The 18,486-nt window shown below is 37.5% G+C and overlaps 1 protein-coding gene across 1 annotated transcript in view; it reads right to left on the reverse strand.

Annotated features, from left to right (window-relative positions):
* Nucleotides 1-7,590: 7,590 nt before the first annotated feature.
* Tmtc2 (transmembrane and tetratricopeptide repeat containing 2) overlaps nt 7,591-18,486 on the reverse strand; it is a 385,985-nt gene continuing 375,089 nt past the window's right edge. Inside the window, exon 12 of the mRNA XM_028754557.1 lies at nt 7,591-10,199. Coding sequence (XP_028610390.1) covers nt 10,020-10,199 — 180 coding nt within the window. The 3' untranslated portion in view covers nt 7,591-10,019. The remainder of the gene's footprint in view (nt 10,200-18,486) is intronic.

Below are 18,486 nucleotides of genomic sequence, written 5' to 3' on the forward strand. Positions count from 1 at the left end.
TTCTTTTTCTTTTCTTTTTTCTTTCCTACTCCAAAGGCTATTTTTTCCAGTATTTTAAAGAATCGTTTACACAGGCCTTATTGTGTGTTTGTGTCTCTGTGTGTGACTGTGTGTGTGTGGGTGGGTGTGTGTATGCACATAACAATATTTTCCCACACATAGACATTGTAGGAGGAGCTAAGGTGGAAGGAGTAAGGAGAGGAAAAGGAAGAGTTGGGAGAGGTAGAGAAAAAAAAAGAAGAGGAGGATCTAGAGAAGGCAGAGATGTAGGAGGATGGAGAACCACACAGGTATGGCGAGCACTCATGAAGAACAACTTACAAACTTATAATTAGGTTAACTAATTGGGATACAAGTCTCTTTGTATGGGCATCTTGTTATTAATCATTATCAAATATATAAAGCCTTTGATTAATCTATAAGAATTAGAGACTTATTCTCATACTGGGCCCACATGGATGGCGGAATGGTCTGGGCACTGCCCTGCCTTGTGGAGACAGCATGGAAGATTGGCAGAGCCATCTCTCACGGTGACATCTAGTGGGTGGCAGGGCTGGTGTTTCTGGTGGGCAATTCTAGCTGCAGCGCGCATGTGGCCTCAGACCAAGAAACATGGCAGCTGGGCTAGGCGGAGCCGCTGCAGCTTAGATAGTCGGATGAACCAGAGGCCAGTTTTAATTAATTACCACATTAATTATGGTTGGAATTGGTTTCCAGTTCAGGATGAAACTCTTTCAGATACAAACACTTTTCAGTCATAATCTTACTTCAAATGGGGAGGAACCAATAAATGGAGCAAGACTCTGGAGTGCACCATTCACAACCACACCCCTCAGCATCAATCCTGGATTTGTACTGAAGCCATTACAGTCAGAGACAGAATTACTGATTCTCATAGGATGCAGATGTGGACAAGCCAGGCAGCCATTATGATCATCTGAACCCTCACCTAGAAACACAGAATAATTATGGCTCAGTATACCTAATCACATTGCTTTAGAGGTAAGTAGAAAAGACGTAGAGCATTTCAAAAGCTGCAGAACACTCCAAATGCAAAAACGTAAAACAAAATTCTCCTTGCTAATGACAGGAGGAAACTAACCATTCTGCCACATGGATTTATATCCACAAAGGTCTTGGTGTCTCCAAATCCCAGGAAACCCACACTGAATCAAGATGTGGTGGGTGGGATAAATTCCCACCCACGACCTAAAGCTCAGAAGGGAAGGAAGGTATTATTGCAAGGTCCCTGTGGTTTCAGTCTCATCAGTGTTTTTGTGTGTTCCTTCCTGTGTTAGAGAATCTGTATTGTTTGAACATTTGGTTGATATTCCCAAGACAAAATGAATTTAAAACCAAGATAGTTGGACATTATTTTTATACTGAAGAAGACTCACAAATCTACATTTGTCCCATTCCCCCTTCCCCTGCCTGTCTTTCTTTTGTACAGAAGAACAAGAGAGGGAGAATTAGGATGAAGAGGAGGAGGAAGATGGTAGGAAGGAGGAAGACAATGGAGAATAGGTCAGTGAATCAGAGCAACAGTGTGTAGTGTCAGGCACAAACAGCGTTAGACAGTAAGGTGTCCTGAGCATTTGCCGAAGAGCCTCAGCTTCTTTTGCCTTGTCTGCATTTAACTCACCTAAGCATAAAAGCTTTGTTCTTGCTATCTGGCCTCTGCTAATCAATGCATTTCAAATTATGTCTCCCCTTTCATCACAGTTTCCTCTAACGGTGGACGAGAGGGACTGACACTTCTCTTTGGAACCCAGTTTACCTGTAGAGTTCCTAGACACTCAACAAGTGTTGTGTGTGCACCAGGGAGAGAGAGAGAGAGAGAGAGAGAGAGAGAGAGAGAGAGAGAGAGAGGATGTCGGTGGTATGGAAATTAACTAGTGACCATAAAGTCTTGCAGCAAATGTATCTTCCATTTTCACTTTGCAATATAAAAATGGCATGCTGCTTGAATTTAAGCATTTTTAATCCGACCCATAGAGAGCTTTGGCTAGCCTGAATGAGTCCCAAATCTTTGATTTCACTAAGAATAGCCTACAATATGGCAAAAAGTGACTTCTTTATTATCAATTATATGCACTTTGGTTGTGCTACTAAAATTTCACATGCTGTCTATAGCGGTCACTAAGCCTTGGATCACCAGCTGATCTAAAGAAAGAGCCAACTGCTGCTATCAAGGGATAGGAATAGAGCCTAGTAAATGGTTGATCTACCTCAAAGCTGCTGTGTTATATTTTACCTAAGTGAGCTGTATTTGGCTACATATAATTCATAAATAAATTATGTCTCTGGCCAGACACATGAACTCACTTTAGTTAAAACATTGAGTCTCCCTTTTGTTCATCAGTTTTCAATCTGGGTTCTGACCCCTGTGGAGTCCATCATTCCCCTAATGCCTTGGAAAACACGGATATTCACATTATGATTCACAGTGAAGTGTGAACATTGTATATGAACAAGTATGATTCATTATGAAGTAGAAACAAGAACAATTTTATGGTTGGGAGGTCACTACCACAAGAGGAGCTGTATTAAAGGGTCAGAGCATTAGGAAGGGTGAGCACCACTACTCTGTTTCAAGATCTTCCACCAACTCTGGTAGGCTTGGGTTGCACAGGATTGTGACTAATACTTCAGTACTTTACATGCTGGCCTTGTGATCTATGGTGAATGTGTCAGATAGTCAAGTCAGCTAACAGCTCTAAATAATGTCTTCATTCGTACTCTGGCTGGGCCTGCTGCCCTGAAGACATGCCTAAATTCTCAGAGGATCATTTTGGGTGCTACTTGAAGGAAAATGTCAGATTGACACACATTCACTGTAACTTGAAGAGCGAAAATTGTAACAAATACAAGCTCAAATAATAACTAAAAAAGAGTTAGACCAAAATAGCAGAAAAAAATAAATAAACAGATATAAATGGATAAATAAATAAATAAATAAATAAATAAATAAATAAATAAGACTTCCTGGGTATAAGTTATAAAAAGAGAAGGACTTTGCTAGTAAAATTATATTTCATAATTTTACCACTATCATGGTAATTGGGAGACCAACATAGTGACATACAATTAAACCTAACTTAACCAAGCATAGAATGAACAACTACCAGGATAGTGCATGTAGCATCAAAATATTGGATAGCATAATTGTGTATATGCTCTGTGTGCATATATGTTCATCTATGTGCATATGCAAATGTGTGTGCATGCAAATGAAAGCCAGAGGAGAACCTGGCTTTACAGTCCATCTACCTTTCTCCTTGTTCTTGTTAAAGACACATTGGATGGTAGTGATAAAAAGCTGGACTTAATGCTTGCTTGATCAGCATCTCTCCCTAGCCCACAGGACTTCGAAACTGAATTTTATTGAAATTTCCTAAATTAACAGTATTATAAAATATAGGCAATGTAGGATATAATCTAGTAAAAAAAAAACAAAAAACAAAAAAAAAAACCCGTTCAAATCACCACAGATGTTAAAGAACTAAAACTTTAGATGTTATTAAAATCAGTGTAGTCATTAATTGTGAAGCAAGACTAGGAAAAGAGCCCCCATTAAAATCAAAAGTAGCCATATTGCACATCCCTTTCCCCCCAAACACAAATCCCTCCTTCTGTTTCCATATCATTTCTGGTTTTATGACTCTATATGACAGATACGTCACATGAGAGGTATACCTAGCTGGTAAAAATTATTTTAATCCTTTTATGCTAATTTGCGGTTTTTCTTTGGGGAAGAAATTGTTTGGTTTCTTTCCCAGTGAATGTTTTAACAATTTTTATTACAACCCCTAGCTGCTCAAAATTATCAGAGACACGTCTCAGAGGAGTTAATTTGGGAGTTCTAGGATGGAAAAGGGACACCATGGTCATTATTAGAAAAGTCTTGAGCTATTACGTGAAATACAGACCTCTATTCTCTGCATGTAACTGGAGCCGACAGCTTTGTCTTGACTAAGCGATATGCCTGTCAAATCCAAAGGAGGTAGGAGTCAAATGGATTTCTACTCAGAACAGAGAGGCAGTTCTAGTCTAGACTTAAACAAATTTAATGCTCCAGCCTCAGAGGCATTGTGTAGTTCACCCACATCGTCTTTGCCCTGCATTCTCTCTCCATCAGTAGCAATGCAGATATGATGCAATGAAGGATAGCCAAATCATTCCAGTGTGGTCTCGATGCCCTGAGTCAGAAATGTAAGCATGACCAATGCAAATCCATATTCCTCAATCACAACAATCTCAAGGAACATTTGCAAAACTGTGTTTTAAATATTTCCTAACCTTCTTAAAATGCAATAGGTGCTAGCAAATGTATTACATTATCTTGTATCTCAAACCGCAATTAAATGTTTTCCTTCACAAGGCTTGCCTTGATCATGGTATCTGTTCAGAGAAATAGGAAACCTAAGACAGCATCCATATGAACTTTACAAGTTAGCGAGATATGTGAGCTTTACAGTGTCAGCTCCGCTATGTGTGTGTGTGTGTGTGTGTGTGTTTCCCACTTAAGATTTTCCTGCCCCATAAAAATTCTACATTTTCTAGAAGAAAATTAAATAACATGTAACGCCAGAAATCATCTGTAGGGAGTGGGAGATCTCAGAAACCAAGAAGACAGCTTCATAAGAATTTTAGGAAGTTCACATGAAACTTAAATTGCACTCATTCTCTGGGGGTTAGGGGTGAGGTGGGGGTAGGGATGAGATATAACTCAAGCCTCTAGGAACAAGAACCCAAGGCCAGCACGGGATTAAAGGGCAGACAGAGGGAAAACTGGCTCAAAGGCTGTCTGCATTCTGCAGGAAGACCACCCAAAATGACACAGCATGATAACGTCAGTATACATGCTTCCTTTTGCCTTGCAAAAATAAGCATATGTTAGCATAGCTGCATGGCAATTCGCTCCCTCTCCTTAAAGTAGCATACATATCCCGTGCATGCATAACCTCTGTTGCTAGCAAGTTTCCCTCCTTCACTTTTTTAAATGGTAAGATGCAAATTCCATATTCTTGTACTACTATACTACTAGAGTATTTAAGTGAAAAGCCACATTCTAAAGGTACATATAAATGAGCTGCCACTATGCTAACACATTAGCTACCCACAGAAACCGTTTCTTCCCTTGTGTTAGGGAGAATAATCGAGACTTAATGTATTTCCTTTCTTTTCACTGGAAACATATACTATGTGAAAGCTGTCATCACGCTGGTGGAACACAAATGGAGAATCATTTATTGCCTGGGTTGGAACTCTTTACAAGGTGAGCTTTTAAAAATATCAAGTGGCTTACGAGTAATTAGATGGAATTTTCATTTATGGTATATTTTATGGTCTTCTCCTAAGCACAACAGTGCTAGGCTGGAGAAACAATGCCAGGAGGGAAAACCATGGTCTGCACCTTCAGTAGTTTTACAGTAGAGCTAAACTGATATCTTGATTTGCAATCAACTACGAAGTTTATGTCATTTGGCAAGGCCTCATAGTAACCGAGTGTTTTTATAGCCATTTGGATGCAGCTACTAACTAGTTTTAAGACCTTAGTCAAACCTCTTAATGCATAAAGCCTTCTGTTCATCAGGTGGAATATAAGTGTGGCCAGCTACTGATCATCGAAATCTCACAACTTGTTCTTAAGATGTTTTACTGTCATGACATCTTTTAATCTTCATGGTCACTTGCAGTGAGAGAGGTAGGGTAGAAATCTCATGAAAGGTGATTTGAAATATTAGGAAAATAACCAATTAGAAATTCTAGTACCAGGTTTTCATATGGCATTTGAGTGCTGAAGAGTATAGACCTGAGCACAGAACTACTTGGAAACAGGCTTGTTGAATGAGGCTAGTGACACTGGCCAAGTTGGTTTACACCTTCCTTTCAGTTTCCTGATATGTAAAATTACAATGGTTCATACATCTGTTGAATTCTTAGCAGACAATAAAATCTTCACAACCATTTTTGCCCTGTGTGGCAGAAATAGGTAATATATAGCAATTCTTCTGTAGATAGAATAACAAATTCAACAAGACACGAATTCTCTGTATGTTGGCACTTGGTCTAGGACCATACAGACCCTCATCACTGATACCTGAGTGTGTTACGCCTACATTTCTTAGGAGAATCGGGTTGTGCTTTTGTAAAAGACAACAATCGGTGAACCAGTCTTTTAAATAGGGCCATTTTTACCCAATGATCAACGGAGACAGTGAGCTGGTGATTGCATGCTTCATACCTCAATAATGAAAGTAAACAAAACATGACATGCTTTTTGAACATAGAGAGTTAGGTAATACGGGTAATCTTTATTTTGTTTACTATCATTATTACTATTGCTATTATCACTGCTAGAAATTGTTGATTATATGCTATATCTTTGATGCTTAAATTGCATTCTTTTCAACCTTTCTCTTATCATGTTACAATCCCAAAGTTTATGATAAATATGATAGGGGCTTGAGAGATCGGTCAGTGATTAAGAGTGCATCTGACCTTTAAATGAGAATGTCCCCATTGACTTACGTATTTGAACACTGAGTTCCCTGATGATGGTCCTGTCTGAGATTGGCTAGGAGGAGATGCAGCCATGATAAGGGAGGACCTCACTTGGGGAAGTAATAAAAGCCTTTTGCCATTTCTAGTGTTCTTTCTCTCACTGTGTCATGCTTGTGGTTTAAGAGGTGAACTCTCAAGTTTCTTCTTCTTGCCCTCCTGCCTGTTGCCATTCACTTTACCACAGTGACTTTTATCCCCATGGAACCAGATGTCAAAATAAACACTCTCTTCCTTAAGTTGCCTTGGTCAAAATGTTTTATCAAAGCAACAGAAAAGTAGTAACACTACTCTTTTAAAGGACCTGAGTTTGGATCTCAGGAGTAGTCTGAGGTGGCTAATGACTTTAAATACAGTTCCAGGCAATCTAATACCTGTAGACTTTGGGGGTACCTGCACTCATGTACATATTGTCCCCTTCATATACATACAATTAAAATATAACACCAAAAACCCTTTAAAAATCAAGCATGGTGGTGCAAGCCACTTTTGACACTGTAGTTGTTTGAATAGGTATGGCCTTGAGATACTCATGTGTTTGAATGCTTGGCTGATAGAAAGTGGCACTATTAGGAGGTACAGCCTTGTTGGAGTAGGTGTAGTCTTATTGTAGGACTTGTATAACTGTACAAGCAGGCTTTAACGTCTCCTATGCTCAAGCTACACCCAGTGTGATGCGCAGTCTCCTTCTGCCTTCAGATTAAGATGTAGAACTCTCAGCTCCTTCTCCAGCACCATGTCTGCCTGGAAACTGCCATGATCCCAGACATTATAATAATGGATAAACCTCTGAAACTGTATGCCAGACTGAATTAAATATTTTCCTTTCTAAGAGTTGCCATGGTCATGATGTCTCTTCACAACAATAAAACCCTAAGACAGAGGTTGATGGTAAAGAAGGGATGCAAGTTTCAGATCAAGCTGGTGTACTCCATGAGACTTTGTCTCACAGAACACAAAACAAAATGTTACCTGAGTTTAAGTACTGTTGTTCTAGAAAGTTCTAAAGAAGGCCCACACAACACATTTGTTATCAATGCTTTATTGTTCAAAACAAAATTGAAATTCTCTGGCACATAAAACAATTATTTCTACAAAAGGAAAGCCTACAAATCTTGATAATTTATACAAATAACAGTTTTTCAAAAAATAAAATTTTAATTTAGTAAACTTGTCTTGTGCTCTACATTTTTAGCACTGTCTGCAATGATCCACCATAAATCCCTGAGCAGAGACATTTTGATCATGTTCTAATATCCCAGCCCACCCCCCCGCCCCGAGTTGGTCAGTTACTAAGTCCAGCCCTGTAGTGAAAAGTGTCAGGGACATGTGGGTATTAAAGATCCATGCATTTTATGACACAGGCCCAATGATTAACACCACTTGGGAGTTGCGTCATGTGAAATGTGGCTATTGTGCATTCAGTGAACCTACAGGAAGCAAGTGTTGGAAAGAAGGAACAAGACAGACATAAAATGTAAAGACTAGAATGCCACAACAACTATTTAAATAAATAAAAAAGGTTAGACACTGAATTTAATCTTTACAGCCTTATATTAAATTTCTTTGTCATCCAAATTGCCAATGCATTAGAAAATGAAATGTATACTTCAACCCACTATTTTTGGTTTGACCATGGGTTTGTTGTTGTTAATGTTAAATATTATTCTGACAACATAGTGATTTAGTTATACTTTAACTTCTGGCCCTTGAGTGAAATGTTTACAGAGTACTATACACTTTAAAGAGGGCTTTCTCATAAACCCCATCAAAACTCTCACTACATCTGTTCTCTCACAGAAACTAATGTCATTGGAACACTACCTCAAATTCTTTATCCACTGTATTCGATACATGAAATGGTATATAATATAGGGAAAAAACATAGTATTTTTTTCATGTCCAGCTTCTCTTTCATGGAATCACTGATCATATATATATATACATAGAGTATAAAGGGGAAGGAAAAAAGCAAATAACTGCTTTAAGAAATCTTTTTTTGTTTTATTATTTTGCTATGGTTGGATAATAAATAAATAAATATGTTGGGTACAGAATAGTTAATTTCTCTATAAAGAGGTTGCTAATGGACTGGTATTCTGGGAATTTAATTTTTAATAGTAAAGTTTGAGTACAAGGCAAAAATGTTAAAGAAATGTTTTTCCTTTGTTTCATTTCTAGATTTTAACTTATAAAATGATCACTGAAATACCTTATATCAGGCAAGGAAATAAAATATTCAGCTTTCTATTGGAAAATATTTTTCAACTGAGAAAAGCATTTGGCAGAAGATGATGATATATGCAGGCTGATGCCTACTCTATGGTATCTTAAAATAATTTATTTTTGACATCTTTCAGGAAGAGGATAGTAAGGCAATCCTCCAGGGTTTATCTGCATTGCTGTTTAGTTATGTTAGGAATCAATGGATATTTCATACCAGCTCTTTACAAAACACAAAGTCATTGACAACAATCCTTATGCACTCATCCTGCGTTGTCTTGTTATAACAATCATTGGATAGGAAGCACGGCAGACTTTGCCTTATATAGTCATGATTAGTCACTAGAACTGGAACACTCATAACATCCAACATCCCCATTTTTTCAGCCTTTAGTGAACAACATGTATAGTGATCAGGAATAGACATCTCTCATAAAAGATAATTTCAAAAGAATGAATACAATGAGATCTACCAAACAGCATTGGAGAAAATACTGACAATATCAAAATGAAAATACCTCTGTGACACACACCTAAGGCCACCCTAGGTCCTCTACTACCATCTGTATGAGTGGTTAGCTCTTCTCCACATGTTCATTTTGAGACATGACAAACAAATGATGTTCAACACTAGGATGCCTTGGACATTCAAACCATAAAATGTTTATGTGCATGGGTCAACAAACAACTGGAGATTTGGACAGAATCCGACACACTGTTAAAACCAAAGTTTGATTACCTTCAGCAATCAATAAGCAGGCTGTCCCAAAGAGGGAAGACAGCAGCATAAGGACAACCGGTGGCTCACTGGGATTCACACTATGTGTTAATCACACCCTTAAGAGTTCACTGTGGCTGGATGGGCTCTCTGACTTCCTCTCACAGTGTTTAAGGAACAATATAATTTCAAATTCTCCCTCAAAAGTGAACGTCTGCAACTGAGATCTTTCTACTTTCTAAGAACAACAGGATTTCCAAAATCCTGTTAAGTGCTCTGGTTTACACTCTACGGGTAACAATTACACCCTCCCAGAGGTTCTCAATGTTCCCCTTTTTGGTGTTAAGGGCTGTGCCCATAGCAAAGTAGATTCTCCCAGCAGTGGCATTAACCATGACGACCTCTGTCCTGGGCTTGAAGTCACCGGTGAGCTTTTATCACAGCACTGCTGGAAAGTTCTGTCTGTTAATGAAGCCAGCTTTGATAAGCATAAAAGGAGGTTATTTCTCATGTGTCAGGTCTTGGAGGTCTTTAAGCCTTGCTTTTCCATGATGTTCCACAGCTTTCGGAGATTGGACTGAGTGATGACATCATCTGGCTTGAGTTGCAGAGCCCTCAGGTAGTTGGCCTCAGCCTTCTGGAGCCGCCCATTGAGATGTAGAATGGCCCCTAGGTTCATGAGAGCAGCAGGGTACTGTAAGAAGAGAGCAGATGTGAGTGATAAAGATGCCATTTCAAGAGCTCCTTCATGGAGGACAAAAGTCCTCAACCTCTCATGCATGTGTCCCTTGTTTAGAGGCATCTGACAGAAGTAATTTACCAATTTATAGAAGTAGAGACAGGAAGTATGCATAGCTTCAAACAGTAGCTATGTACTTTAAATAGGATTAGGATAGGCAGTTAGGAAATGTATCTTTTTATTTCTTTAATTGGAAAGCATAGATGCCATAAAAAAGACTGGATATCCTAGACAGCCTGTTTTTTTTTTTTTTTTTGGAAGAAAAAAAAAGACTTTTCAACTTTATCAGGTCATGTTGGTATATCCCTATAACCCTATATGGAGTTGAAGGACATCCTCGGATATATTATGAGAGTTATAGGGCAGGCAGCATGTTTAAAAACAAATAAAACAAACAAATTTAAATAAACGTAATTTCATATAGAACTGATCTTTTTTTAAAAAAAATCCTCAAATATAGCTTAGTGACAAAGTGCTTACCTGACATGCTTGAAACTTTGGGTTTACGTCCCAAATCAACAAAACAGAGCACAGTTTTAGCATGGAAACCTTGTTTATCTGAGTAAAGCAAACCAACTAAAAATATACCTAAAAATTTTGAGAAATGAGTGCAAAGTAAAAATGTCTTGGTCCATGTCTTGTCTTCTTAGCTCTACTCTACACTTTCTGTGTATAAACATTAGGCTACAAGATTTACTGATATTTTCAGAATGGAAGCCCTGAAAAAAAAATAAATTTAAACTTAACATCTTTCTGAAACCTCAACTAAAATATTTTCCAAAACAAGACCCTCACAACTAAAATTTTAAGATAGTTAGGTTTTTCTCATGCTGAATGTTTATATAAATATATCAAGGTAAACAATACCAAGACAGATTAAACATATGGTATAGGAAAATTTAACTTAAATAAATCCATTTTATATTACTTGTTGAAAAAAAGGAAGAGTGAAAAAACTTAAATAATGCTTACATCATTTCAGTCATCATGGCAAGTAAAATATAAAATTATCATGTAAAAAAATTTGGAAGAATTTAAAGACAATAAAGATTATGGTAACCATAGTTTGCTTTGAGGATTTTTGGCTTCAAAATCTCAGATATCTGTCCATGAAAGTATATTGTGGTGGGAAAAATATTTTGCTTGCTATCTACAAGTAAAGGAGCTGCTGCCCTGTTTGTTTCCTTTCCTTAGGAGGCCCTTGTTTATAGGAAACAAACTTTTTGGCAGCTACATAAATGCATAGGGCATTTATCAAATAAACGTTTATATGCTATAACTGTGCTTTCATTTTTGCAGCTAGTGTCCGCCATTAATTGTCCTTCACTCTGTGCAGAAGCCGAAGATAATGTCCAATCATTCTATGATTTAGTATTTTTACAATGCGTGCATTTTTTAGCTGAATCCAACTGACCTTACTGTTTACTGTAAAACCAATTATTTCTGAGCCAAATCAAAGCTGGAAAGAGTAGATCCGCCCAGAACAAACAAATTTGGAAAACACATGATCAGATTTCAATCTTAAGAGATCTAGGTTTGAGCTCTGACTTAACCATCCTGACCTTGGTGAATTGGCCTAAGACCCCTGAACCACAATTTCTGAATGTTTCTAGAAAAGCATGTGGCAGACAGAATACTGTCACAAAGTAGACACTCTGCAAATGTCATGGTCATTTTTTTCTAGCCTATTAAATGTGTTATGGTAATTTTCATAATTGGTGCGCAGTGGCTAGAGAACGTCTCTGTATACACATCAAAATTCTCCTAGATTCTAAACTGCTAGCCATTATTTTCAAACTTTTCTGTATTCTTTTTTCCCTAAAAAAATAATATCATAAATATAAGCTTTGCCTGACTTTCACCAATCTTTTGGCTAGAATGAGGTAATACTTATGAAGAAAAAATACAGATGGTTAGTTTTTAATGTTAAACACTAACTCAAATACAACCAGCTCTAGATTGCATGGCAGCATGGGGCTCTACACTAGAAAAAAAATTAACACCACCTACATCATCATCTAAAGGAATCCTGCTATCACACCACCATTATTGCACCGAGCTCCTCTGATGCCTGGACATATTTCTGAATTATGTCTTCTCACAGTGCTTAGCATGCCTGTCACGAACACAGCCACTAAACTTTGGTATGCATGTATTCACAGCCTCAACTGCTAGAGATGTTAAAAGTGGGAAAGACGATCACTATCGAGGCCATTCCTTATTAACCAGAAGTAGAAGCCCTGGAACTGGGCTGAGAGAAACCAGACGGCTCTGTGGGACAGTCTTTATTTCCTCAAGTACTGTGTTACCAATAAGTCTCTTCCTATAGTGTGTATGCATCAAATTGCTTACCTATACACTCAGGGATTATGCATTCAAATGGCCCAGGTTCATAAATGTCAGCTCTACCGCAGAGAAATGTATATCTGGGCAAGTTGGGTGTGGTCTCAGGATCTCAATTCTTGTCCAAGTATGATGACAGCAGTATTTGTTTCATCTAGTTACTAAAAAGATTATATGAAAATGAAAGCATATTGCCTTTTCCCTTTCTTTCCCTGCTTTGCCTTATCACTTCAAATTTGGGAACCCAACTATCCTTCGGAGTGTGCTGAACAACATGCACCAGGCCTTCTGGACTGCCTGAGCTTGTACTAATTTCCTAGTCTTTTTTCCGGCTGTTCCTCTAAGAGACAGAAATAAATCTGGGTAGGAAAGTACACCAACCAAGTTACATACATTACTGTATTATCGTTTGCCTAATCTAGAGCCCAAGGTTCTTCTGTCCTTAGGAATTATCTTCCTACTACCATTTGCTGAATAAACTATTAGTATTTAGAATTATTGTAAGAAAACACAATAAGGAAGTTACATTTGTTTGGGGGATGATTTCTAGATGCTAGTTATGATGGTGTTTTTGCCACGAATTTAATTTTGTGACACTGAAACATGTTACTCTTCAAATAAAAATAACCATAATTCGATATTATAAAATTAGTGTGGGATGGTAGACCTCAAGAAATTCATTCCTATTTGTTAATTGCTTTCCATAATAAATTAAAATATGTGTAAACTAGGTATATGCATATTTAAGAACATCCATATTTTAAGTGGTTACATATTTATTCATCATTCTAACATTTCGTAGTGAATGTAAATACCACTTTTATTAGGGAAATTACCTTAGAAATTTATAAACCAGTACAATATACAGCTTACAGCACCCTATACCTCCCCTGAGATAAGGTAAACAATAAAACTTACAAACAGTTCTGTTAAAACATGACTGAAGTAATGGATATTGACACCTTAAGTAACTGCTTTGAAAGTGTCAACAGTGATTTGGACATAAATAAGTTTAAGTCTTTGCATATATATATATATATATATATATATATATATATATATATATGTACACACACACACACACACACACACACACACACAGAGAGACATGGTTTATTTTCCCAAGCCTGTCACATATATCTGCCCATTAAAATGCTAGAAGTGCTGTTGTCAAGGTCACTTCTAGATCAAAGATGTTATCATCTTACAACTTTTTACAAAGAAATTGCTTAGAATAGGTAGACCTTGTAGAACAAAGAGTGTCAGAACACGTTATCTATCCCCTTGTAAAGTAGAATTCTCCTTTTCACCATATAATTACTTAAGACAGTAAATGTCCAAATGAAATTTGATTAACAGAGCTGTAAATGATTAAATGCTAGGGGACAGAAAGAAAGTCTGTGGAGATAGCAAGCGACGGATGTCTAAACAGCCTGCAAACCTCTTTAGCTATGGAAGTGAATGCAAGAATTTAGAGTGGAAGTCCGTCCTGTTACATACTGGTAGCTTTGCTCTCTGCCAGCTGCAACCCATGGGTTGGGATGAGACACATAAACACAAATGCCAATGTCTTCCCTCACACACACATGGTCTTTATTGAAGACAGCCGATGAAATTTTCAGCCTGTTAACTATGGCAGGCAGCAGCTTACATCCCTGTTGTAACACAGGGCTCCTGGTTTAATACAACAAAATGAGGCCACATCCTTCTTTGCAGAACAGAGAACCAGACATTGATTGTTTCCTTGAAGACGACAGATGTGCTACGTCAATTGGGATGACTGGCAGCCATGTGGAGGCCGGCATATGACGTCTTTCTCAAGTCTCTAGAGAGTCGTGCCTTGTCATTTTACTGTGGTCTTTGGCTTCATTCTCTAATGTAGGAGGAGGGAACTAAAATGATGGACATCTACTTGGGTAGGATAGAGCAACGGCGGCAGCAAGACTGTGGAGGTCTGACTACAGCCCAAGCTCCTTGAGGCCCTCAAAAACTTACAGTTATTTGGGAGCAGGAGTTGGCTTTTTCTGTCATAACTTGTAATGTTGGAAAGAAACGTCTAAAGAAAAAATAGTGGTTCTGTGAATGGATACAGACTTGGGAATTCTGGATTTGCTTGGGAACAGGGCTAAAATATGTAAGTTTTGAGAGTCTTTGGAAGTTCCAGAAAAACACTAGGTGGTATATATATTCCCTTAGACCCTGGGGCTATTCCTTTCTCATAGGAGCAACTACAGGAAGGAGAAGATAGAATAGAGTAACCAATAGTTCTACCTATTAAATGCCTTTATTTCCAATCTGTTTTATTGATTCCTTTTCAAAGAATCTGCTCATGTTGCTGACACTATTTATAGAGTGGTATATTTACTATTGTGGGGAACCAGATACCATGTGAAAGAGAAAGCCTGCCAGGGGAATGGTCTCCTCCTAACTCATATACTGTGCATCGGAAAAATGTTCCAAGATACCTTTAAGTTTCCTTCTGAATATAATTTTCAAAATGAATAAATTTACATAGTTAAAAATTATTAATGGATACTCACTCCTTTTAAAAACAGTTATCAAATAACTGAATGAGGGCCACAAGTTGCCATTCAAATGAATTGGGCTGAAATTGCTTACTCAACAAAGTTAACAAGAAAAATGTCTCTGCCATTATGTTCAAAAATTAGTGGCATAAACAATTTAAGAAACAATGATGGAAGGAACATTTTTGCATATATATGTATATATAGTATATATTAAAACTAGCAAATATTTAATACATAATTACTAATGATTTTAATACAGGTCTTACAGAAAAACATAATGTGAACTGAAATAATACCAGATGCGGTGTATTCTTGAGTCTAGAAGTTATTATTCCTGTTTTGTCCCAACTTCTGTGCTTAAAGGTCTAACCCAAAACCACAGTCTTGATCCCTGTCTCCTATATATTCAAACATATCATAATCAACTGTTAAATTTGTGTAACTGGAACTTAAAAATCTCTCTTAAATCTTTTCTGTGGGAAGTTGGTGGTGTAGGTCAACAGTAGTATGTTTGCCTAGCCTATATGAGGTCTTGAATTTGATACCAACAACCACAAAAACAAAACAAAACAAAACAAAAAAAACGCTAGCCCCCCCCAAAAAAAACAAAAAACAAAACAACATGGGAGACCCTTCCACCTACATTTTCTCTCTTTCTTGGTTTTAATTCTTAGTTCCAAAAAAAAAAAAAAACCCTTCTATATTATATTATTATTCTGACAGAAAAAAAAATAGCGAACTCATCAGATAATGAGAGGTAAAGTTAAATAAAAATGAATCAAGTTCTATGCCTTATATATACTATATAAAAATTTAAAAGGCCATAACAAATACCATGAACCCACACCTAACCCATGGAACCTTCTTAACACAGAGGAAGGCACTGACTACATCAGTACTTTATTCTTGAGCACCTCCAAAACAGAAGCACTATCTTGAAATGGACAGTTCTCATCCAAGGGCACGTTACATACATTTGTGTGTGTGCATCCACAACAAATGCAAATCTTCCATAAGTTGTATAGCCTGCCCACTCATCATCCGACATGGAATGCCATTCTTCCATGTGTGTACCTGTAGCTTGCAGCTTTCGCCCATCCGTACATCTTTTTGATTGTTTAGTCTTTGAGAGTTAGTCCCCTCATTTGTACTACAGAGCATGCCTTCCATGTCTTCCTAGTGGGAATCAGAACTCTTTAAATGAGAGCACTTTGTCACTTCTCTGTGTATCTCTACACACATAGTTATGGAGTGGCCTCTAGAAGTGGAATTGCTGGATCACAGAAGATCACTGGCTTTGCCAGGTCTTACGGTGTCACCGATGTATTGTAGTTGGTCCAAATACCATAGTCTTGATAAGAGTCACTACCTTGTAACTTATCTATAATGAGCTGAAAGTTATAGCCTAGTCTGTGCTTAATTTCACTGATTACCAGAGAAGTAACATTTTCCTTTGTTTATGATCTTTCTACAATGTACCTTCAGTAACATATCTATTCTGCTATATTTGTAGACAGTGAGTTTGTTGAGAGTTCTCAGCTACATAGAACTATCTGAAAAACAAGAATAATGACTCTCCCTACTCCAAGACTCGGTCTAAACAGAAAAGATTTAAGAGGGATTTTTCTAAGTTCACGTGAATCTGATGTACTTGAGTACATAGGAAGGAGAAATCAAGGGTTCTTTGATGGGTCTCAAGCCTGATAACCAGATAACCACTGACCACTATGCATTTTTGCCTCTTCTTCCCCTACTTTCTTTTTCTTCTCCCATGTCATTATTTTTATCTCATTTTAAAATTGTATCTTTGAAAATTATGTACAAATTCTTTTGATTATATTTATGCCCTCCCTTTCTTAACTCGTCGCAGCCCCTTCTGTTTTTTCATACCCATACAACTTTGTGTTCTTTCTTTGTTTTAGTCCATTGACTACAATTGTGCTGCCCATATAATCTTGAATGTATGGCCTCTGGAAGTGTGATCTACCTCTTAGGAACTACAGTTATAAAAACAAAACAAAACAACAAACAATAAAACAACAACAAAACCTGGCTCTTCCTCTCCCAGTAGCTATCAATTGTCAATACTTTCTCAGCGAGAGGAAGAACTTTGTGCTGACTTCCATTATCTATGCTGGGATTCTTGTCTGGTTTGAACTCGCACAGGCCTTATTATACATGTTATCACAATTGCTGTGAGTGTGAGCCCACATGTGAAACTGCAGCAATGTGTCTGAAAACCTGTAGTCACCTACTTCTGGATTTGATCGTCTTTTTATCACATACTCTGTAATGACTTTTGAGCCTTGGGATGAGGAGGTGTAACATAGATGGTTCGTTAAGCTCTGAGCAGTTCACAGTCTCTTATTCTCTACATCTTGACTCATTGTAGGAATCTGTGGGAATCACTATGATATTCCAAAGAGCAGTTTTTGTTTTTTGTTGTTTGTTTTTTGATGAAGGAGTGAATTATGTGCTACTTTGTAGGTACAATAAGTCATTAGGAGTTGATTTTATAATGTATACAATTAGCAAAATAGTAGCCTATTCTACTGTAGGGCCTATGACCTGTCTAGATATGGTTCATGTCTCAACAATGATGCCAGGTGTATATTTCATTTCATGGAGTGAGCTCAAAAGTCAGTCAGAAAGTGGTTGATTATTCTCATGTTGTTCATGCCACTATTGCACAAGTAGGCATATCTTTTCAGGCGACTACAATAACAACTAATATGTCTGAAAAACAACTATTATAGTTGTCAGAGCTATTGGCTGGATAATATTGATAGCATGCAAGCAAATTCCAGATCCATGAATACTAGCTAGTATGGATGATGCTTTCAAGTGAGAATACCAGCTTGGTCTCTCCATGTTTTACGACAAAAATATGTATTATATTCAGCAGTACGGTCTTCTGACTCATTTTGAAAGGTAACCAATAACATTGGCAATATACCAACCTTAGTAATATACCCAAAGAACTGTATGTGCTACTTTGGAGACATTTTCTTATCCATGTTCATTGCTGCTATTCACAATAAGCTGTGAAATGAAAACTGCCCAGTTCTCCATCAAACAACAGACAATGAATATGTAGTAGGCTTCCCACAATGGGGTTTTATTACCCAGCCCTTAAAGGAAATTATAAAATTCACAAGTAAGTGGATGAAGCTGGAAAGCATCATTCTGGGTGAGGTAACCTAGACCCAGTTTAACAAAAAAATGCATGCTTTCTCTCATCTGAGGATGTTAGGTTTGAATCTTCAGACATGTATGGCTTTTTTTTTTTTGACACAGGGAGATTAAGAAATTAGTAAGGAGCTATGGAGTGGAGTGGAAGGGAGAGAGCATGCATACACTTAAAGGGTTAA

The sequence above is a fragment of the Grammomys surdaster genome, unplaced genomic scaffold, assembly GCF_004785775.1.
Source record: "Grammomys surdaster isolate TR1022 unplaced genomic scaffold, NIH_TR_1.0 126028, whole genome shotgun sequence".
In the NCBI taxonomy this organism is placed as follows: domain Eukaryota; kingdom Metazoa; phylum Chordata; class Mammalia; order Rodentia; family Muridae; genus Grammomys; species Grammomys surdaster.